This window comes from Rattus norvegicus, chromosome X (assembly GCF_021556685.1).
Source record: "Rattus norvegicus strain SHRSP/BbbUtx chromosome X, alternate assembly SHRSP_T2T, whole genome shotgun sequence".
Taxonomy (NCBI): domain Eukaryota; kingdom Metazoa; phylum Chordata; class Mammalia; order Rodentia; family Muridae; genus Rattus; species Rattus norvegicus.
The window spans coordinates 160,262,912-160,286,676 of NC_141554.1; the positions used below are offsets into that span (position 1 = coordinate 160,262,912).

The 23,765-nt window shown below is 48.9% G+C and overlaps 2 protein-coding genes across 12 annotated transcripts; one reads left to right on the top strand and one right to left on the bottom strand.

The window, feature by feature from the left end:
* The first annotated feature begins 690 nt into the window (after positions 1-690).
* Positions 691-4,617, top strand: Dusp9 (dual specificity phosphatase 9). Its single transcript, NM_001037973.1, has 4 exons — positions 691-873; positions 1,450-1,947; positions 2,442-2,897; positions 3,166-4,617. The coding sequence occupies exons 2-4, from the start codon at positions 1,485-1,487 to the stop codon at positions 3,489-3,491; spliced, it is 1,245 nt and encodes a 414-aa protein (NP_001033062.1). The 5' UTR covers positions 691-873; positions 1,450-1,484; the 3' UTR covers positions 3,492-4,617.
* Positions 4,618-18,199: 13,582 nt separating this feature from the next.
* On the bottom strand, positions 18,200-22,227 carry Pnck (pregnancy up-regulated nonubiquitous CaM kinase). Of its 11 annotated transcripts, none has more exons than XM_087599310.1 (12): positions 22,176-22,227; positions 21,363-21,432; positions 20,884-21,015; positions 20,467-20,541; positions 20,235-20,373; positions 19,933-20,056; positions 19,651-19,726; positions 19,444-19,505; positions 19,286-19,364; positions 19,127-19,214; positions 18,854-18,998; positions 18,200-18,567 (listed from the first exon to the last, which is right to left on the bottom strand). In XM_087599310.1, exons 2-11 carry the CDS (start codon positions 21,428-21,430, stop codon positions 18,861-18,863), a joined length of 981 nt encoding a protein of 326 aa, XP_087455436.1. In that variant the 5' UTR covers positions 21,431-21,432; positions 22,176-22,227; the 3' UTR covers positions 18,200-18,567; positions 18,854-18,860. The 11 variants fall into 11 exon arrangements, with proteins under 11 accessions (XP_087455436.1, XP_087455431.1, XP_087455432.1 ...); XM_087599305.1 differs by having other exon boundaries at positions 19,444-19,556; XM_087599306.1 differs by having other exon boundaries at positions 19,444-19,556; positions 22,139-22,227.
* Between the last annotated feature and the right edge of the window lie 1,538 nt (positions 22,228-23,765).

Here is a 23,765-nt window from a genome sequence, read left to right on the forward strand (position 1 = left end):
CATGACCACTGCAAAAGCCAGAAGGAGCATGGGGATAGGGACATATTGCAGTAAAACTACTTCCCTCCACGTGGATCCATCCAGGGGGTTATGGGAAAGATGTTATGGGGAGGCGCCCGCCTTCACCTGATAAGAGCACAGTGTCTCAGTTTAAAGTCGAGTGCTCAGAATTCCTGCGTACCTTTAGCTAGACCTGTACAAATGAAGCCCAGATGGAAATAGCGCACCCGGGAACTGCCTTGTCACTTCAGTTTTTTAGTGGCATCTCACAGTAGAACACTTTAGAAGGCTCCGATTAGCCCATTATACAGATGGGGGCCATCTAGTTCCAGATCAGGATTGTTGAGTTGTTCGAGACAGTTTCTGGTTCTGGGGCTCTGGGCTTTTGTCCCCACCCCTCTTCCTGCTTCCAGGGACCAGACTGGCGCCAAGCAGGGGCAACTGCAACATGTCCCCTGCTGGGCCCCCGACCTGCCCTTGGCCTCTGCCCCGACCCTGTCCCGCCTGGGTGGAAGCCCTAGCTCAGCTTGAGGTTTGCAACTCCCACCAGGCTATTCGTTAGCACTGGTTGGCTCGCCTGCCCCCTGAGACCGCCCCACCGCCCCGCCCCGTCCCGCCCCTTTGAGCTGCTACTTAGTCCGTCCGAAGGCAGAGCCTTCCAAGGTGGAATCTGGATCCGGCAGCCAGGAAGCGGCCAGCGCACGAGTGGCGCGAGGCTTGGCTTCCACGTGCGAGCCTGCTCCACCACCCCGCCCTCTCTGAGCGCCGGAGCCTGGGGACTCCGTCTCCATGAACGATACCTGCGCCCTGCCTTGGCACTAGCTGTGGTGAGGACGTCCGCGTTTGGCCGCCTGCCTCTGGATCTCGCTCCAGGTCTCTCCTTTTGTTCTCTCCTGGGGTGGGTAGGAGTGGGGCCGAGTCAGCTCTTACGGGACGGGACTCGCCGAGGCCCATCACCTCGGTGACCCTCTTGTTCTCTGGGTCTTCCCGGCTAGAGAGGAGAGCCGGGCCTTGAACCCAACTTCTCCACCCATCCAAAATCGAACTTGGGGAGTGATGGAGATCAGAGTAAATGAGAAAGTCAGAAAAGGGGTGTGGAGGGAACTGGTTTTAGTCCTCCTAGCACCTCAGAAAATGCCTTCATTCAAGAGGCCGCTAGACGCCTAGCTATCTTCTGGGGTATATCTCTTGAAAACTCCATGTGTTAAGCGGGGCAGGGAACAGCGCCCAAGTGGCGGCAGCCTCGGGTCTTTTTCCCGGGGCGCCTTCCTTGGTGTTCTCACTGTGGGTGGAGCGCGAGGAGAGAAGCAGGCGGTAGAGGAATGTCCCTGCGGGGACACTGAGCGCCTTCCCTCAGGACAGGGGTTGACTTCCCGCCTCAGTAGCCTGGTCCACGCTGCGGGAGTAGAGAAAACTTGCCCTCACCCCGCGCCTTGACTCTCTCCACAGCGCCCGCTGCCCGACGTGCAGGACGCTGCGCGACCATGGAGAGTCTGAGTCGGTCATGCCTGTGGCTGCGTCAGGAGCTGTCGTCCCCGCGCCCACAGCTTCTGATACTGGACTGCCGCAGCCGGGAGCTGTATGAGTCGGCGCGCATCTGCGGGGCGCTGAGCGTGGCCCTGCCCTCGCTGATGCTGCGCCGCCTGCGGAGAGGGAGCATGTTGGTGCGGTCGCTCTTGCCTGGGCCACCGGTGCAGCCTCCGCCACCGGCCCCTGTGATCCTCTATGACCAGGGTAGTGGCCAGTGTCAGCCCGAAGCAACGGAGGCTGAAGCTAAGGCCGAAGCGGAGGCCAAAGCCGAGGCCGAAGCGGAGGCCAAAGCCGAGGCCGAAGCGGAGGCCAAAGCCGAGGCTAAAGAGGAAGCTGAAGAGTGGGATGCTGACTCGGTGCTGGGCATCCTGCTCCAGAAGCTGCGGGAAGAAGGCTACCCAGCATACTACCTACAGGGTAAGTGAGGGTCAGTGGTCTGAGAGAGAGCGCTCTGGAGAGGCCTCAGGTCGGGAGAAAAGGTCCTTCTTTCCAAGGGGAGTTCATAATTAATTTAACCTTCGGCAAACTCAGTCTTATTTTGTCTAAAATATAGGGTAAGGGCCTCCCTCCAATAAGCTGCTGGAGAGCTTTTGGAGGTGGGGAGATGAGCATGACCTTGGGCAAGTCCTTCATCCCTCCAAGCCCATTTATAAATCTGGAAAATGGGGAGAATTGATCTGAAACAACCTGGGTCACAGGCTATTGCCCCGGGACTAAGGGCTGCATTGGGCACTTGCCATGCTGAGCGAGGGTGGATGGGTGTCCATAGCATAGCACGTGTAAGGAATCTGCTGGCTTATGTGTTCCCCTTAGCAATATCTGCAACCCCCAATCCGGGGAGCTGTATAGGCCAGGGATACCTGGCTGCCAGGAAGGCATGTTAGTAAGACCTCACCCTTTTTTCCTGACAGGCGGCTTCAGCAAATTCCAGGCCGAGTGTCCTCACCTGTGTGAAACCAGCTTCAGTGGTCGCGCTGGCTCAGGCCTGGGCTCAATGTCTAGCCCAGTGCCTGTGGTAGGGCTTGGTGGCCTGTGCTTGAGCACTGATTTCTCTGATGCAGAGTCCGAGGCTGACCGAGACACCTTGAGCTGTGGCCTAGATTCTGAGAGCACCACATCCCCTCCAGCTGGGCTGCTACCACCCTTCCCAGCCCAGATCCTGCCCAATCTCTACCTAGGCAGTGCTCGCGATTCAGCCAATTTGGAAAGCCTTGCCAAGCTTGGCATCCGCTATATCCTCAATGTCACCCCTAACCTTCCTAACCTCTTTGAGAAGAATGGTGACTTCCACTACAAGCAGATCCCCATCTCTGATCATTGGAGCCAGAATCTGTCTCAGTTCTTTCCGGAGGCCATTGCATTCATAGGTGAGTCCTCCCTACCCCTCCCCCAGCCCACTCTATCCACCCACCAGACTGATTCCTGGCCACCTCCTCCTTACTCTCTGCATTCCCAGAGCACATGTGACACTTGGGGAGGTGGGGGTAGAGCTCAGGTTAGCTACCAGTGAGACCTCCCAGATATGCTCTAAGCAGGGTGGGGAGACAACGATGATGACCCCAGAAATTCACTTAGCTTTGGCCTCACTCATGGTGACCCTTAGGGGGTGTTTCTGTTCTTTCCTGTTCTACCTAGATGAGGCCTTGTCACAGAACTGTGGGGTGCTCGTCCACTGTCTGGCAGGGGTCAGCCGCTCTGTCACTGTCACCGTGGCCTACCTCATGCAGAAGCTTAACCTCTCACTCAACGATGCCTACGACTTGGTCAAGCGGAAGAAGTCTAACATCTCACCTAACTTCAACTTTATGGGGCAACTGCTAGACTTTGAACGCAGCCTGCGCCTGGGGGAGAAGCGCTCTGGTGGGAGGGGCAGTGGGGGGCCAGAGTCCACTGTCTCAGACCCACCTTCCTTTTTTACTACCCCCACCAGTGATGGGGTTTTTGAGCTGGATCCCACATAAAGCTGTCTGGAGCTGCTGGGCTGGTCCTTACTTATGACCTCTAGTATTAGCAGGGATGGGATACAGCCATAAGCAGGAAGAGGGGAAAGGGGGAAGGGGGAGGGAAAGCTCAATACCTCATGCGGGGATGGTGGAGCAGGAACAGAGCAGAAACCTGCCCTACCCACTCAAGGCCAGCCCCAGATTCTATTACACGTGCCTATGGGTGGGCCCGTGGCTACGGGCCTAACCTGCACCGCTCTAGGGCGGAACCATGCTCCAGAACCTGCCTCTTCTGTGACTGTTACTTTATTTTTTTCAGGGTAGGATTGGGGTTGCCTATCCAAGAGACCATTCCAGATTGCTGCCAGGGCCCTGACCCTTCTTGGTGTTTCGTCTTTAGGAAAAGTGTATCATAATTTCCTGTCAAACCACAGGAACTTGCTCTTGGTCCCATACCTGTACCCAAATGTCCACCTGTGGGAACAAACCTGACCACTTTGACTCTCTGACTAGGGCTTAGACCTTTTGGAGCTGTGGGGTGTGGACCCAGAGACACAGTGGTTGCTCTCCACATCCACAGGGACAGCCTCTCTGGGTGGCTTTTTGCTGGGCAGTGTCACTTGGGAGGGCATGGATCTGGGAGCCAATGAGCGAGATCCCAGCTACACGTCTGGTGCCCTGGCTGTTTCTTTCCTCCTCCCCCAGATGTCTTGACAGGATCACTGAGACTCTTTGTGACTGAGGGTGGTCAAACTGCCACCGGAGAAGATGGGGTCTCAGCTCGAGAGCTAAGGGGGAGGGAGGGAAAGATGAAGGCCTCAATTTTGCTGCTGTACGTCTCACACAGCCACTGTTGGTTTGGGGGGCAGGGAAGGGACCAAGCTGCAGACACACATGGTCATTCATTTCAGTCCACACCCCGTTGTAGACAGTTTGTGTATGTGTGTGTGTGTGTGTGTGTGCGCTCGTGCACGCACATGCACACTGGCCCACTCACATACTCAGCTTGGAGCTGGCAGTACCTATGGCAGCAGGACCATCTAGTCTTTGAACCTGGAAAAACTTGTGCTTCTTTGTTTTTGTAATCCACATCAAAATCACTTTCTTTAATTGTTCCTCCTGAATAAACAGTTTATTTAAGGTACTGAACAGAGAGATGGCTGCTTCTTGGGCTCCTCAGGGAAGGGAGGGAAATGAAAAGGAAGCCTGCCCTTCACGGATCCATCGTTCTCCATCTGTGTGCACTGCCTATTGGCTACCAGGTCTCTCTCAACCCATTTGAGCTCTTATTCTATCACATACTTCAGGAAGCGGGTTACGACAATGAGCCAGACATGAAGAAACTGCATGTTTGCGATTGCATTTCCAGAGGGGAATGTGATAAAATGTGTGGCCAGTACCACAGAGTTGGGAATCAAATCAGTCATGAAGTTGCAAGTGACCCCCAAGCTGTGAGTCAAAGTTGGTTTGCTGGTCGACACCTTTGTCTCCTGCGCAGGATACGTGTCGACCCAGAGATCCCCATAATCTCCGTAATTAACCTCGCCTTTGCTTATTACATCCAAAAAAAAAAAAAAAGTTGGTTTGCTGAGGGTGCCTAGGACTTCAGGGAAAGGGCACAGGCTATGCGTACCACACAATGTGGAATCAAGGCTGCAAAAGCCTGGGCAAGGGTAGGGAGAGCAGTGTTCACTGCCCCACCAGAAATGTGAGGTAGAGCCTACATACTGGGTCATCTAAGTTTCAGGTACGGCTCCACTCAATACTGCCAGTGCTTTCTTCATGCAATAGCTGGAAATCTGTGTTTTCAGCTTAGAGATAAAGCAGAAGGAAAAGCAGCAGAAGGTGAGCAGGGAAAAGAATAGAGGAGAATGTAATGGAGGCTTGGTTGTTTCAGTCAGATTTCCAGTTAGCACAAGGAATACATGAGGCAATATGCTTGTAGAGGGAAAAGATTGATTTTTGGCTCTCGTTTCAGTGTTGCAGGCCATGCCTGCTTGGCCCCTTCACTCTGGGCCTGTGACAAGGCAGTACCAAATGGTGGGACTGTGTAATGAGGCATAATTGGATGCTTCATTACCAAGAGGGAAAAGAGAGGAAGAAAAAGGGACTGGAGTCCCCAAAGACCCTTCAAACAAACTAAAGACATCTTCCTTCCCACTGGGCTCCACTTCCCAGTATACCACCTGAGGGACTAAGCCTTAAACATGGATTTTTGAGAGACATTCAAGATCCCGACTGCAGCAATGGACTTAAGAACTTTAGGAACAGCAAGATGTTCAGGTAGCACTCCTTATCCAAAAGCCCTGAAATGTGGGTGAAATGTAAAATCCTGTGGCCAAATGGCTGAGCTGATGAGAGAAATGCTCTGAGACAAAAGGGAGGGAAAAGCCACCAGTGAGGAAGGCCAGCTCAAAAGTGCCTGGGTCAGCCCATGTATAGTCTTTGGGTAGTGGCTTAGTCCCTGGGTGAACAGGATTGTTGAGGGGAGGGCAGTAATGGGGGAGGGGGAGGGGCTAGGGGGATGTCGGCCTGGAAACTGGGAAAGGTAATAACAATTGAAATGTAAATAAGAAATACCCAATTTAATAAAGATGGAGAAAACAAAAATGCCTGGGGACACAGCCTGGGATCAGGAGCCAGGAATCAGGGATCAGTACAGGAATAGTATCTAAAACTGTGAGGTTTTAAGACTCCTCTGCCTCTCTCTGTGGCATAGTCAAATGTAACCCCATCTGGCTTCAAATTTACTTAATTCACTGTGAGGCTGAGGATACCTTTGAATTTCTGATCCTCTTACCTCCACCTCTCCAGAATGACAGACAAGTGCTACCACAATAGCAGTCAAAGTGCTCCTCTAAGTCACCAAATTTATGGTAATTTGTGACAGCAGCAAACAAATGTAATAAATGACCTTGAAAAATATCCCTATAGAAACAAATGAGTATGCATACTATCTTGAATTTAAATTTGGGTCAAAGTTGAATGAAAAGAAAAGTAACACCCCTGATTACCAGGAGAAAGGAATCCTACAAGTCTCCTGTAGTGTAATAGTGAAGTGGCAAGGAGAGGCCATGGTCTATAGTGCTGTTTTGGGGAGCCTATGACTCTAGGCTGTGTTTTTAATGTTCTGTCTCCCCAAAGGTGAGGCAGGATGACCACAGAGAACTCCCTTTCCCCATCTACCCACCCCTGCCACAAAGGCTTCAATAAAGGTAAGCCTTGCCTCAGCAGCTTTTTTTTTTTTTTTTTGAGGATAGGACAGGGCTTAGAATGCCCAGATTTTCTTCCCCTGTCAGAAGCATGAGCTTGTTCTTTGTTGGAGCCCTACAACAAAGAAAGAACTTAAAGAAAAAGTTCCCAAGAGCACACAAAACTACAAATTTTAATTGTCTGGCCTACTTTAATTTTTACTCTAGGCCTCCACAATTCAACAATTTCTGTGGAGCAAGTCTTCAATCGTCCTGAGTGGAACAGGAGTTCCTTGGGTTCCTGTGTGTGTCTGCCCCACTCCAACCTGATGAGGATGAGTGATGGATTTGAAAAAGTGCTTCGTTTTCAGCTGCTTTGCCTTTGTATAGCATGGTGTTAGCTTCTCAACTCCTTCTGCAATGGACCACTCACTAGTTTTCTAGGGCAACTTCTAGAAAGAATAGAGTATGCTAATTCCAGACTAGAGTAAGAAAACATGAATGATGAAGGAAAAGCCTCTATTAATGCAGAAGTCAAGAGAGAAATAAATAGAAAACACTGGAATAAGTAGAAAGTATAACATGACCCATGGGACAGCATTAAGCATCCAAAGTGTTTAGTAACTGGAGATATAAAGAATAAGAAAGAGAAACAAGCTGCTGCTGACTCTTCCTAGGGGAGATGGGAATAAACATGTATTCATCCCCCAACGTATCAAATAAACAATTTACCCAACTCTAGCTTACTGAACCAATTAGTTTATTGGGGGTTACTTAAAGGGACACTGGTTAAGGATTACTTACAAGACCTCCCTGAACAACTTGCAGGCTGCTTGGCCTCCTGGAGTCTCTACTCAAACACTGTTTGCTGCTGAAGCTAGAGAGATGTCAGTGGGTAACTCTTGCAGAGGACTTTGATTAAGTAAGTTCCCAGCACCCACATCAGACAGCTCACAACCACCTACAACTTCAGTTCTCAGGAATTCAATGCATGCTTCTGGCCTCTATGGGGCATTTTTATGCAAATGGTGCACGTACATATACTCAGACCTATACACATGAACATAAAATAAAAAATAACAAAATAAATCTTTGGCTGGGTGGTGGTGGCACATGCTTTTAATACCAGTACATGGAAGGCAGAGAGACAGATGTATCTCTGAGTTGGAGGCCAGCCTGGTCTACGGAGGGAGTTCCAGGACATCCAGGGCTACACGGACAAACCCTGTATCAAACAAAACAGAACAAAAAAGTCTTGGGGGTGGAGAAATTGATCCCTGCTTATATAATCTTGGGGAGGAGCCTAGAGAACCTCATTTCAAGAGCTTCCTGAACCTTCTAAGTTTTGTGAACTTCCTGAGCCTTCTAAGTTATGTCAGTCCTCTTGGAAGGAGTGTTTCTATTTGGAGGAAATAGCTACACTATACGAGCAGAATAAATGTTTGAAAAAAATTCAAAGTTTTATGAAAAAATAATCAGATGGAAGAAGTTCAACAAACCACACTAATAAAAACTGGTTATCAGTCAATGTTTCACCATAAAGACATACCTCACAGAGTTTAATAATGAGGAAAAGAGGTGAATTTAGGTCACAGTTTTAAATTTTTAAAGTAGAAAGAGCATAAAGAAGACTCTGAGACAAGGGCCACCACTAAGCTGCATCAGCTCGGAACAGAGACAGCAATAGCACAAGTGACTATTGCATATCAAGACAGGAACAGAGAGACTATGGGGGCTAGCCTTTCTCGTTTTATAACAGCCCATGCTAGAACTCAAGGGGACACACAGAACTATTTCCCAGAAGCATACCCCAAATAACCTAAGGACCTCTAGCAGGCTCCATCTCTTAAAGGCTCCACCACCTTCCAGTCCTGCCACCCCGGAGTCCAAGTCTTTCATCACATAAACCTTTGAGGGGGACACAATTAAACTATATCCCAATCATAGCAAACAGAAAGAGAGCCACTCATAGATACTTCACAGTCACTGTTTAAAGACAAAGGTACACAAATTGAGAAAGTAGCAAGAAAAAAGGGACCCACAAAGACAATTTAACACCTGACTTTTGGTCAGAAACAATGTACGTCAGAAGGCAATAGAGTGATGTATTCAGAGTACAGAAAGGTAAACACTATTATCAACTAAAAAGTCCACACCTGGCTTTAAAAAGTAAAGGCTTGAAGCTGCAAATGCTTAGTTGATGGAGTGCTTGTCTGGCAAGCACAAAGCTCTGAGTTTCACTTCCAATCCTTCATGAAACTAGTCTCTAAAATGTATTTTCCGTTTTTCCAAAGATTTTATTTAATTCGTGTGTGTGTGTGTGTGTGTGTGTGTGTGTGTGTGTGTGTGAACATATATGCAGATGCCCATGGGACCAGCAGAGGATGTCAGATTCCCTGAAATCAGTTGTGATCTCAGCACTCCAAGTTGTTTTACTGTAAGAGGTCTCCATTCCTATCTTGGGCTCAAATCAATGCTCCAACTAGTTAGTTCAGGGGTTGGCAAGGACACTGCTCATCACTTGCTGCCAATCAGCTTCTCACCTGGCATCTCTTCAGGATGCACCTGTGGAGAAAGCAAGTGAGCTCTCTGGTGTTTGTTATAAAGACACTAATATTATCAGCCATCCTGATGGCTTCATTAATTATTTCTTTAGGGGCCCAGTTTCCAAGTATTAGAATTCTAGTGAGAATTGGGATTTCAACACATGAGTTGGGAATGAACCCATTCAGTCCATCACAATCTACAGATTATTGGAAGAAATTGACAAACGGATGTTAAGAATTTATATGGGAATCCAAGAAACATAGAATGGACAAAACAATTTTGAAAAGATCAAAATTGAAGGACTCATGCATCCTGATTTCAAAACTTATCAGTAGCTACAATAATCAAGACACTATGACGGGGTTGGGGATTTAGCTCAGTGGTAGAGCACTTGCCTAGCAAGCGCAAGGCCCTGGGTTTGGTCCCCAGCTTCGAAAAAAAAAAAAAAGACACTATGATACTGACATATGGATAAATGGAATAGAATTGAGACTCAAGAAAAAGAGACCTAGCAGGTGCTTAACTTCAGAATTCAGGAAGGAGAGGTAGGCAGATCTCTGTGCATTCTAGGCCAATGTGGTCTACATTGTTAGTTTCAGGACTGCCAGGGCTACATTGTAAGACCCTGTCTCAAAAAATGAATGAATGAATGAATGAATGAATGAATGAATAAAAGAATGATGCCAGGACAACTAGACAACCTATGTAAAAGAAGAAAGTTGGGCCTGCCCCACATGTGGCCCATACATATACAGCCACGCAATTAGACAAGATGGATGAAGCAAAGAAGTGCAGGCCGACAGGAACCGGATGTAGATCTCGCCTGAGAGACACAGCAAGAATACAGCAAATACAGAGGCGAATGCCAGCAGCAAACCACTGAACTGAGAACAGGACCCCCGTTGAAGGAATCAGAGAAAGGACTGGAAGAGCTTGAAGGGGCTTGAGACCCCATATGAACAATAGTGCCAACCAACCAGAGCTTCCAGGGACTAAGCCACTACCTAAAGACTATCCATGGACTGACCCTGGACTCTGACCTCATAGGTAGCAATGAATAGCCTAGTAAGAGCACCAGTGGAAGGGGAAGCCCTGGGTCCTGCTAAGACTGAACCCCCAGTGAACTAGACTGTTGGGGGGAGGGCGGCAATGGGGGGAGGGTTGGGAGGGGAACACCCATAAGGAAGGGGAGGGGGGAGGGGGATGTTTGCCCGGAAACCGGGAAAGGGAATAACATTCGAAATGTAAATAAGAAATAAAAAAAAAAAGAAGAAGAAGAAAGTTGGGAAGATGGTTCTGTGGGTAAGGGTGTTAGCTGTGCATGTACAGACCTGAGTTGAAATCCTCAGCATTCATATTAAATGCCTGGAATGAATGCATGTGCCTGTGACTCCATTGGTGCATGAGCAGAGAGACACATAGATTCTTAGGATTTAATGGCCATCTAGCCTAGCCAAAATGGTGAGCTTTTGGTTCAGAAAGGAATCCATTCCCAAGGCAATAAGATAAACAATGATAGAGGAAGACACACAAAATACTGTTCTGTCCATTCACACACACACACACACACACACACACACACACACACACACACAGAGAGAGAGAGAGAGAGAGAGAGAGAGAGAGAGAGAGAGAGGGAGAGAGAGAGAGAGTTCTGTAGCAATTCATCTTATATAATCAGTAAGGGAACTGCTGAGGAGAAATTCTCTGAATCGTTGAACTGTCTGAAATGTGCAGAGATGTCCAGAGTTCCCACTTTCATCACTTGTCACCCATGCTAGGATGGCTTTTAGTGATGCAGCTGTCTTTGAGTTCTCCATGTTCCTGTAAATGGCCTTTCACCCATACTCTTATAAGGAACCCCAATAAACTCATTAGTTCATTAAGTTGAACTTTTACTTTGGTCTGTCAGCAGTTCCTTGTCTTGGGTAAGTAAACTCTTGTTTATGTGTCCCAAGGAAAAAGTGTCACACACATATGCACATGTGTACATGCATGTGCACACATGTGTGCATGCATGTGCACACATGTGCACATATATACAAGAACTTGGACCCTAACATCAAGTGATATACAAAAGACAACTCAAAATCTATTTAAGACGAAAATGCAGAAGTTAAACTATGGTTTAGAGCACTGGCTGCTCTTCCAGAGGTCTTGAGTTCAATTCCCAGCAACCACATGGTGACTCACAACCATCTGTAATGGGATCTGAGGCCCTCTTCTGGTGTCTGAAGAGAGCAACAGTGTACTCACATACATAAAATAAACAAATCATTTCTAAAAACTACTGTTTGGGGGTGATGGTCTTAGCAAGATGTGGTATTACCATCTTAAAATCATAGCAGCTAGAACTGGAAGAGCTTGAAGGGGCTCGAGACCCCATATGTACAACAATGTCAAGCAACCAGAGCTTCCAGGGACTAAGCCACTACCTAAAGACTATACATGGACTGACCCTGGACTCTGACCCCATAGGTAGCAATGAATATCCTAGTAAGAGCACCAGTGGAAGGGGAAGCCCTGGGTCCTGCTAAGACTGAACCCCCAGTGAACTAGACTGTTGGGGGGAGGGCGGCAATGGGGGGAGGGTTGGGAGGGGAACACCCATAAGGAAGGGGAGGGGGGAGGGGGATGTTTGCCCGGAAACCGGGAAAGGGAATAACACTCGAAATGTATATAAGAAATACTCAAGTTAATAAAAAAAAAATCATAGCAGCTGTGATTACAGCAAGAAAATCTCAAGATTGGGCCCCCCTAAAATTTCCTCTTGAAAGTGGGGATCTGGCTCATGAGGTCCCTAAAGCTCTACCCTTCCTTGAGGATATATAAAAGTCTCACAATTTCTAAAGGAGGAAAAGTTCCTCAGTACTGTAGCTGCTGGCAAGTTACCCATGATCCTTATAGGTAACCCCTCATCTATTCTCCTGTAAGCAGCCCCAATTAAACTTACTTGCACCAATGGTGGAATATTCCTTCCATCTGTTTGTGCCCTATTTGGAGTGAATATGTGTTTATCCATATATTCTCAAAAAGTTACTGCAACAACCACGTAAAAGAAAATATAATCATTAACTTTGTGATCAGGATTAAACAATGGTTCTTCATGTATGAAACTACTGTATAGCTATGTCCTCCAAATTGAAACATTACCTCCTGTAGAGAGGAGGGAAGCTCATGTAACATATTAGGCTCAGGGAATTAAGGGAAAATAAGGCTTTGAGAACACAAAAATTTACAAGATTCTTCACCCACAGTTAAAAAAGCAGTAAACAACTGTAGGCTGAGCTGCCAGCAAATTGTTCAGGAAGCTCCAGGGATGTAGCTTTCATGAGTCATCTGTCATCCATGCTGGGATGGGCTTTGCAGAGATACAGCTGCCTTTGAGTCACCCATGCTCCTGTAAGTGACCCTTCACCTGTGATCCTGTAAGAAACACCGGTAAACTCAGCAGTTCACTGAGCTACAGCTGGTGGAATCATTTCTTTAGTCTGTCTGTCATCAGTGCTTCATCTGAGATGAACAGACATTTGTTCATATCTCCCCAGGAAAGTCAGACAACATACATCACAACACAGGAAACTAAGAAAACTATTGGAGTTTATCACAAGACTAAAACACTTGTGCATCAAAGAGTAAAAAGATGGCCCGTGGAGTGGGAGAAAATACTTACAAATTGCATATCTGATAAGGATCTACTAACTAGAAAATATAAAGAACTCATTAACAAAAAGACATATGACTCAAAAAAATGAACAAGTAGAGAGGATCAGAAGTCCAAGGCTAGGTAGGCTCAGCCACATATCAAGTTTTGGGCCATTTAACTGACATAAGACTCTGTTTCAAACACACACACACGCACACGCGCGCGCGCACACACACACACACACACACACACACACACACACACACAGACTAATAAATGCATGAAAAGATGTGTGTGACATCATTTATCATCAAAGAAATGCAAATCAAAGCCATGAAATGCCCTCGAATGACTGTGGGAGGCATGACTGCTAATGGGTACGGGGTTTCTTTTTGTACTAGACAGTAGTGATTTTTGGGAAACTCATTGACCTGTACATGATATTGGGACTGAAAATGTAGCAATATCTCATATACCCAAGGATAAGTGCTGGAATTACAAGCCTGTGCCACCATGCCTAGCCAAAATTTACACTTTAAACCATGAATTTTGTACTGGGTGAGTGAATTCTATCCCAATAAAATTTAATTTTTATTTTTAGACAGGGTCTTAATGTATAGACCTGGTTGGCTAGAATGCCTATGTAGACCAGGCTGGCCCTGAACTCTCAGAGTTCTGCCTACCTCTGCCTTCCAGGGGCTGGGATTAAAGACCTGCACTACCACACTCACCTTTTTTAAAAACATTTCAATTTAAGTGTATGAGTAGTTTGCCCTCGTGCATGTATGTGCACCACAAACATGCTTAGGGCTCTAGGATGACAGAGGAGGGAGTGTTGGATCCCCTGGCACTGGAGTTATTGATGCTTGTAGATCAGCTGTGGGTGGTAGAAATTGAACCTACATCCTCTGCAAGGGTAACAAGTTCTGTTAACTGCTAATCAATCTCTCCAGCCCCATAAAAAATTTAATCTTGGAAAAGGATTTTTTAAACTATTTATTTAATGTATATGAGTACACTGCAGCTGACTTCAGACACACCAGAAGAGGGCATCAGATCCCATTACAGATGGCTGTGAGCCACCATGTGGTTGCTGGGAATTGAACTCAGGACCTCTGGAAGAGCAGTCAGTGCTCTTAGCCACTGAGCCATCTCTCCAGCCTCCAGAAAAGGATTTTTTTAACTAGTAGGAAAACATTAACAAAAAGTAGTTGTTGCTATGGTAATATCGACAAAGTGGATTTTAAGGCAAAGCCAATCCTAGTACTAATTTTAAATAAAGCATTGGACCAACTTGAAACAGAACTGAAAAGTACATAAAGCAGCACACCAAAAAATTGCAAAAACAGTATGGGAAGATGACTCAGTGGTTAAGAGCACTGATTGCTGCTGTTCTTCTGGAGGAACTGGGATCAACTCTCAGTGCTCAGATGATGGCTAACCACCATCTATAATTCTAATTCAAGGGATCTTTTGCCCTCTCCTGACCTCTGAGAGCACCAGGTATGCAAATGGTGTACAGATATGCATGCTGGCAAACACTCATACACATAAATTAATTTTTAAAGATTTATAAAAGTTCTACAAGGAGAATCTGGCAAAATACACTTGTTTTTCTGCTCAGATAATCATTCTAGGTAAGTAAGATATAGCCCCTCAGGAAGGGGAGCTGTCAAAAATCTCCTTAGATAGTGAGGGAGGAGACCTGAGGGTGAGGTTTTAATATTGATCAGAATAGCCAGATAGGGTTGAAAATATTGAAAATTACTTTTAAAAGGTTCTTTTGTTGGGCTGGCAAGTTTGTGAAACTTGCTCAATTTACTCAATTTGTGAAAGCTCTAGCCACAAAAGTCTGACAACCTGAGTCTGATCCCCATACCACACATAAAATGCTCACCTGCAGCTGGGGATGTAGATAGGAGGCCTGGCTAAAGCTAGCCCTGGGTAGAGAATGTGACTGCAACATATCCTTTGGACATACATGCCTGTCAGGAAGGAACTTATGGCTATGTTGCCAACTCTTTCCTGGGTTCTTGGTCACATTCTTTAGTCACCTGTGACCCACTCCTGCCCTTCCCCTGACAGCACACTTCCACTGGGTCCCACTTCAACTAAAAGTTCTCTGTATCACGTGCCTTGTTCCTCATATGAACTCAGAAGTGTCCATCTCCCAGTCACCATTACTATTCCACTTCTGGGCTATTCTTTACCTAAACTCTAGAGGGATCTTATCGGGCCTAGATCTTATCGCTACCCCTACTACAATTAGATTTCCAGGGTTTCTATTTAATGGGACATTGAATGAAGTCACAAGGATGCTAACAGTTACACAAAATCTTTTAAAGTTAAAACTGAAATTAGACTTCTCCTAAGAGGGGACTAGAAAGAACTCTCTTTTTCTTCAGTTACCCAATCCTTACGTCCTAAGCAAGCACTCTCCCTCACATAGAAGCAAGCAGGATTCAGGGTAAGACAGTGGTTTTTAGATTCTCACTCTGCCATAAGCTGTGTGGCCTTTGCTCCATTACTGGGTTTTTTTATTCTTCGGTTTTTCCACATTGATTGTAAGGATGATGATGACAACAGCTGCCTCACTCCCAGCTGAGCTTTAAGTGAATGCCCATTAAGCTTTACAAAGGTTGGCATAAGTGCCCAATAAAGAGTCCTTGTCAGCTTCCTTTTTATTATGAGAGAGAAGCCTTCCATAAATATTAGCTATGAAGCCAGATACATATTTGCTAAAAGAAGAGTGAAGCACAAGTTGGTGTTTTCTCTACTTTTAGATTCCTCGAGCATCTTTAACTTACCATATCCAAGAATGATCTCATTACCTCTCCCCCAAAGCCATCCCAGTGGAAATCTTTCCCTAGATCTGTTGCCAAGCCCATCTATCCAAATCCTAAAGAGCTCCTATCTCAGGTTGGGTATGAGATTCAGTTGGTAGAATGCCTGCCTACCACGTGCTAAATCCTGGGTTTATCCCCAGCACCACATTGCACACCGTTAATTCCAGCACTCAGGAAGTGGAAGCCTGAGAGTCAGACGTTGAAGGCCACACAGCAAGCTTAAAGCCAGTCAGGTGTACTACATGAGACTTAGTCTCAAAATAACAACAAAACCTGTTACCCACATAGCCCTACAAGTTGAGCTTCTCTGAAACCCCTGCCACTCACATTTGTATGATTCCTGTTTGGCCAAGATCTGGTGAGGCAATGTTCTCTTATGATACACACAAGAGATACTCCCTGAATTTCTACCTGTCCCTTAAAGACTGGACTCAGCTCCTATTTTATACTACCTCACTTTTTTTAAGAACATGAATTTGCCTTTATTTTATGTGCATTGCTGTTTTGCCTGCATGTATGTCTATGTGAGAGCATCAGATCTTAAGAGTTACAGACAGTTGTGAGCTGCCATGTGAGTGCTGGGATTTGAACCCAGACCCTCTGAAATAGCAGTGAGTGCCCTTAACCACTGAGCCATCTCTCCAACTGAGCACCTGACTTTTACAGCCAGCTCTCACCCCAAACTGAACAAGAATGCTGCTTTTGGAGAACACATCAGCAGCACCTTTGCTCACAGGCTGTCCCGTTCCCATTCCAAGTTTTGGTGTGGCTCCTTGCTCTATGGACAAGCACCTGCACGCTGTTTCAGCACCCCTGCCTTCCACTAATATGCAGAGGAGACAACCGGTCTCTCTGCTAGGTGACCCAAAGCCCTACTCTCTCAAAATGCCCTCCTACAATGGGAAGATCTGGGAAGGATAAAAGACATGCTGCCTTTGTATGACCCAGCGTTGTCCCTGGAACTTTATTCCAAAATGAACAGGATGGACCTCTCTCCCTAGCTCAAATGTATCTAGGGCAAGATTTGGGGACCTGGTGGGCAAGGAATGGATTTGAGCTGCTGCCTCAGTTACTAAAGCATTAAAAAGTGACTCAGATGTCTAAACATGGGTCTGTGGCATCCCCTGCTGGTGGTGAGGTCATACTGCACTCTATGTCAAGGCCAATCTGTATCAAGGGGCCAGAAGTGATCTGGCCTTATGCTTAGTCTGGAAGAGCTGGTGGTCTGAACTGAGTGCTGATTCTTTCTGGACAGCTGGCTCTGATGCTCATGCTAAGGCTGCCAGAGTAGCTAGAAGAATGCTTTTCCTGTGCGTATTGTCCCCATAAAACCACCCCCTTCCCCCTCCAAAAGCCTCCCCTTGCAAAGTAGAAGGTCAATCAGTACTGCATCAACAAAGTAAGAATGGATAGGTATCATACATGGCTGAAGGAAAAGATGAGGTACATGGAGCAGTCAAAAAGAGACTGGAAAAGGTGGCCAAAAGACAATGAGTTCCCAGGACAGTTCACTGGAGGTGAGTAAATCAAGGTGCTGAAACTCATTTTTGGTACCAGATGTCTAAGGTTTTCCTCTACTGACTCCATAGGGGTAACAGCAGGACACTGGGCAAACTTGTCAGGACACATGGCCCAAAGTCTGAAGCACAGGATGGCCTGAGGTGACCATGAGGACAGAGGAGAAAGCTGTCTGCTTGCTTCCAAACCTCCTGGCTCCAATCCTGAAACCTAGAGTAGCTTCTGTCCCAGAAACCCAGGCCAGCACTCTCTTGGACCTCAGTGCTTCCCTTTGGATCCCAAAATTGGACAAAATGAGACTTCTCACACAAACACACACACACACACACACACACACACACACACACACCCCAATCAGGATCTGTCATCCACCTCACACACTGGAAGCTAGAGCAAGCTCCTTTAAATTCTGGCTGAGGCCTACCCTTCACTGAGCCCAGCAAGATAGGCTTCTGGAATCCTGGTTTACTGGTGGTAAATGGGGCTAGAGCACCAGAACCAGATGATAGCCCATGACTCATCAAACCAGAAGCAGCAGTGGAGGAAAATAAACTGAACTCTAGTCACTTTCAAGCCCTTTCCAGCCCAGGATGGGGAATTAGGACCAGACTGCTGCTGCTGCTGCTGCTGCTGCTGCTGCTGCTGCTGCTGCTGCTGCTGCTGCTGCTGCTGCTGCTGCTGAATTACACCTCCTGCTATTGCCCCCTGCTGGCAGCCCAGTAGACATTGCTGGTGTCCGTTTCCTCTCACACCCAGGGCAACCAGGTAGCCAGGCAGCCTCTTGCTGGCAGTACTCTGAGGGTCAGAATCAGGAAGTCCTTGAACAATTCAGAGTGCCTGTGCCATGATCCCAGCAAGGAGAAGTACAAGAGGCAGAGCACAAGATCCACTGGCAGAGGACGTGCTTCCTTCATGTCCTTTTTTTGAGGTGACCGCACAACCCCATGCTCATCCCATCCCCAGTTCAGCACCAGGGCATTGTTCTGTTTGTCTTTATTGGTTGGAAAGAGGAGGAACTAAAGGGCTACAACACAAGCAGGACCACCCACAGTCAGCAAAGCACAGAACAGCCACGCAATGCATATGTGCGTGCAAGGTGCAGGAAGGATGGCCCCCAAATCCATTTTTGAATACCTCCTCAGTTTCCATAGAGGGTGGCAGCAACAAAGGACAGAGGCTGGGGACATACTTGGGAAGCCCCATACCCCAGTGCCATGCATCACACCCACGGTCTTGGACTTTCCAACAGAGGCCAGTCCGGGGGACAAGGATCAGGGAAGGAGATCAAAAGGGCTGGAGGAAAGAAAAGCTAGGAGTCAGTCCACTTGGCCTTCCTTGGCATCCACCTGGGGTGGTGAGGAGGAGAAAGAAGCAGAGGAAAACAGGTTCAAGATGTGCCCAGCTTTCCTGGGTCCTTCCTAGCATCGTATTCAAGCTTTCCCTTTCCTTTCACAGAGACTCCATAGGGTCATGCCCCTATCCTATTAGCATAAGAGGCCTGACTACTGCTCTGCCCAGCTTCTCTTTCTCTGACACTCTTCCCTTGGCTCTCCAGACCCCACTTAGTTCATTGCTACCCTCTAGGCTCCCTAAGAAACTAGTTTCCAGAGGGAGGGTGTAGGATTCACACACCTGGTTGTCACCACTTGGGAGACTGGCTAGTCCCAAGGCCTGGGTGGCTGTGACGGGTCATACCCTGCCTGGAGGCCTCCTCACCCTCTGGGCTCTGTCCCAGCTTACGGATGTGACGTAGGAATGATGTGGCATTGAATGCACGCTGTGGGAAAAGAGCAGGGTCAGGCCAAGCTAGGCCCAGCACCAAGACCAATTCTAAGACCACCATCAAGACTAGTAGCTACACCCTGAAACAGGAGCATGGTAATCTCTCTCTCTCTCTATGCTCACCTTCCAGTGGGTCCTGGCAAAATTCTTCTGGATCTGCTCACTGACAGAACCTAGGATGTCCCTGTCCAAGGCTGCATCCCCAGAGATCCTACAGGAAGGTTGGGAGTCAGCACAGGTGTTACTCCTGCCCCTGTGCCACATACCAGGCATCCCACTCACCAGAGATGCTGTAAGGCCTGTTGGCAGGTGAACCTCTTCTGGGGATCACGTTCCAGAAGGTGCCGAATGAAGTCTTTGGCTGGAGCAGGGGCAAGGTCAGTCTGCCCTGTCCCTGGCCCCTTTGTCAGTCCCCAGGATAGGGCCAGCCTTGCACTCACCTGATTCTGAGATGTCATCCCAAAAGGGAGAGTCAAACTCGTAGCTGGCCCTCAGAATCTGGCTGAAGAGTTCAGGATCGCTCTCATCATAGAAGGGGGGGTACCCACACAGCCTGGCACCCACAGATGAATCACCCGGTTGTCCACCCCTCCCCAACCCAGCAGGGACAAGCAGGTAGGAGTTGAGCCGTCGAAGCGGTCACTCACAGGATGTAGGAGATGACACCCAGGGCCCACACATCTACGGCCTTCCCGTAGGGTTTCTGCTCCAGGAGCTCTGGGGCTGGCGGCCAGAGGCAGACAGACAGACAAACATGTCTGCATAGGCACGCACACATGGCATGCCCTTGAGGGCCACCTGGTATACCTATTCAGACTCAGGAATAGACTGCCACAGGCAGCAGCTGCCCCAGGTCCTGGAGCCTTGGCATCCCCTGGGTCACCAGCTCCCTCCCCACCACAGTGAGCCTTAGAGTGCTTTCCTCTTACCCACATATCCTGGGGTCCCACAGGCTGTGCCTAGCATGTTGCCAGCTTGAATTTTGGACAGGCCAAAGTCAGAGACCATGATCTTGGAGTCCTCAAAAGGTGTGGCATAGAGGAGGTTTTCAGGCTGTTGACACATGGGACCAGGGAAAGGGCCTATAAGTCTGAGAATGGCTTGGGCATTGGGATAGGGTGGGCCTCAGCACCCTTAATTTCCTTTGACCTAGATTGAAGTGAATGTTGAAAAAAAATGACACTCAGGTCCAAAGATAAGTGGGATAGGGTAGAGAGAAACAGCCAGGCACCTTGAGGTCCCGGTGCACGATGCCCAGGCTATGAAGGTAGGAGACAGCACCAAGGACCTGCCCTACAAGGTGGCTCGCATCCTTCTCTGTGTAGGAGCCCCGCTCCATGATTCGGTCAAACAGTTCACCACCTGTTACCCTGGAGGTAAAAGGAACAAGGCAGGTCAACTGACCCAGGGATAGACTTGGACATTGCACCCCTTCTGCCCAGCACCCCAGCAGCCCTCCTCACAGCTCCATGGCCAAGTAGAGATGGGAAGGGCTCTCGTGGACGTCCTCCAGAGCCACAATGTTGGGGTGGCTAATCCTGAAATAGAGAAAAGTCTCCTGATGGGATCAATGGAGCCTCTTCATCTGGAAGAGCTCTGTCCTGAGCCTGCTTATCTTCCTTCACCTGGGCCCCCATTCCCTACCAATCCCTGCCCTGACTAGCCCAGGCCTTCCTAGAACACATACTTCTGTGGGCCATTTATAAAGCACAGATGGATAGGGTGCCTCTAATGTTGCCATGGAGACATGCAGACTCAAAGGAGAAGAAATGTCTACTCCACCCCCACCCCCTGCAGAATGGCAACCGGGCCTAATGAGTCCAGAGGACTCAGCCTGGGTGGTCACAGGTCTCCCCAGCCCAAGAGGAAAGTGAGCACACCTGCGGAGTACTGCGATCTCATTCTCCACCAGGGCCTCCTTGCCCCGAAGTGCTTTCTTGGGAATGCACTTGAGGGCCACAAGATGAGCAGAGCCCCTTTCCTGGGCCAGCATCACCTCAGAGAAGGCACCCCTGCCGCAGAGTCAGATGGTAGAAGGCAAGAAAAGAAGGAGAGGGTGCCAGTGAGAGGAGGATGAAGATCAAAATGGAGGAGGTGTTCAGGCTGTACCACCCATCTTAATACACATCCCTAAGTGTGCACACACAGATCCCCACACCACCTTACACAGGTTCACATACACTGACACATTCACACACCACCTCACTCACACACACAACAGCACACCTCACAACTTACCCCCATGTTCACACTCATGCCACACACACACCACTTCCAAGCTCCTTCGCACATTTGCTCACATGTGCACATGCCCCACATTCACAAGCACTCACACCCACAGCCCAGCATGAACACTCACGAGCCCAGCTTCTCCCGGATCTCATAGACACTGCTGATGTCCTCCGTCTGTTTCTTGAGCAGCAGCATGTCTGGGGGTGGGGTGATGGGGGTAGAGCGAGGCCCCTTGGCAACACGCAGCTCCCTTGCCCACCAAGCCTAATAGTCCCCCAACTCAAGATGGAGTCATTCACTCCCAAGCCCAAGCACACCTTACTCCTCCCCCACAGCCAGGGACACACACACTCCCACGGAGGCAGACCACTGCATGCGGGCCTCCCACCCAGGTATGCTGCGCCAGCCTGTGCTCCCCCCACCCCCAGCATCCAGAGCACACCTAATGTTGGCTACCAACACTATGACACCCCTTTTCTGCCTCCACACATCGAGCCAGAACTGCCGACTATTTTCCAGAAGGCTCCATACACTCTGATCCTGGTTCATGAGACCCACCTCCACCCATAGGGCCCTTGCCCCTCCCCCACCAGACCTTCCATAGTGGCTCAGCTCAAGCACACACCACGTAGGTCACCAACCCGCTCGAATGCACCTGCGACCCTGCTTGCAGCCACCTGTCACGACCACAGCCACCCACGCAGCCCCCTAATCGCTGCTTGGCCCCTGGCGCCTCAGCGTGGGGGGACTCCGCAACCTCAGCCGCCTGTGTCCAGAGCTGCGTGGGCTGTGCGCGTGCGGGCAGGGGGGCGCGCCGGGCGTCACAGGTGTGTGTGAGGGTGGTGGGCTGCGGAGCTAAGATGCCTTGGTCCCTGTACGCCCCGGCCCGCCGGTTCCGCTCGCCTGTTTGCCCCCAGTCCAGAGCGGGGGTGGTGCGGACCTGCAGCTGCTGCCAACGCCGCCACCGCCGCCGCAATGTCTCCTAGCGCAGTAGCTGTTGTGTCGCCGAGCCCCCCGCCCGCGCCCCGTCGGCCCCGCCCCCTCTGCGCGCGGCCCCGTGAGCCCTGGACAGCTGAGCACGCGGTGTCTGTGGCCGCAGCACTGCAGGGAACCTCGTAAGACAATTCCTGGGTTCTGGCCACCACTGTCTGATTCTTTAGTTATGCTTGCTGACTATTGGGTGCTCCAGTGCCCTGGTAGCCCAGTGAGTGACCCCAGGGCCTTTGCACCACTGGGGACTTTGTCCAAAAGTGTTGTCATACATAGGCCTAGTGTCTGCCTTCCCTGTTCTAATATAATGTCCACAGATTATCCAGGCCATTTGCTGCTCAGCAAGCAGTCTCTTCTCCTAATCCCTGCCAGCCCCTGAAACCTTGATGCCAGCACACCCAAGTCTCCACCAGCTGGCTCCCTTTGCTTCCACCCTTACCTCTTGGCCCTCCTCTTTTGCACCACATCAGTCCCTTCGCTGGGGTTATATGGCTCCCAGAGGCACATATGCCACTCCGTGGCAGAGTACGAGTCTTTGGCAGAATAGGAGTCTGATGAATTTCTGGCCCCTTTTTCTCCAACTCTTTTCCCTTCTTCAACCTCCTCTGTACCTGCCCCTAGCCTTTGCATGGGCTAGCCATCTTTGCCCAGATGTCTGCTCAGCCCTCATTCCATTAATTAGTCTGGCACCCTGCCTCCTCAGACAGGCCTCCGTTGCCTCTGCCTGCCAGTTCTCTAGGTCATGACTCTGTCCCCTCTTCAGAGCACCTGCCACTGCAAATCACCTTGCCAGGTCTTCTTCCTTAAAGCAACTGACACAGCCCAGGTGAGGCACACAGGAAATACTGAGGTGAAACTTCACCCAAATATTTGAGGATTCCTCTACATCACCCTCACCCCAGCCAGCCCTATTACAGCTCTGTGTCTTTCCTGCAAGGAGGGTCTGCTGACTGTCACAGGGGCAAAATCCAGGCAAGGCTATGTCACAAGGCCTCTGCCAAATCACAGGGACTAGATGTAGCTTGTTGACTCTAGTGTTCTAAGTTCCTGCCTCCTGACCTTTTCCAGTCGCCTCTCTCAGTTAACAGAGCCTGTCGCGCCCACCTCAACCGGCAAGGAAGACGCAACACCGTTGGATCCTTCTCAATCAGCCTTTATTGCAGGAACACCTAATTGATGATACGGGGACCCCGGGGAACAAAGGCACTTGCCTTAAGTACAAAACAGACAGCATGGCTAAGGACTTGTCCTCGGGGGATTGGTGGAGTAAAGACATCTTATTAACATGCTTATCAATTATGACCTAGTAAAGATGTCAGAAGAAAGCTAAAGGTGGTAGTAATACAAGCGACCACTAGATGTCAGTGCTATAGATAAATGCTCCCAACAAGAGCCTAGATACAGTTCTGTCCACCTGACCAGGTGTCATGAAAAAGAGGGGAGCTGAAGGGGCACAAGAGGATGGATCTCCAAAACTCCTGATGAAAAATAAAATAAAATAACTTCTATCTTGCAAATATTAAATTTCACAAATGTATCA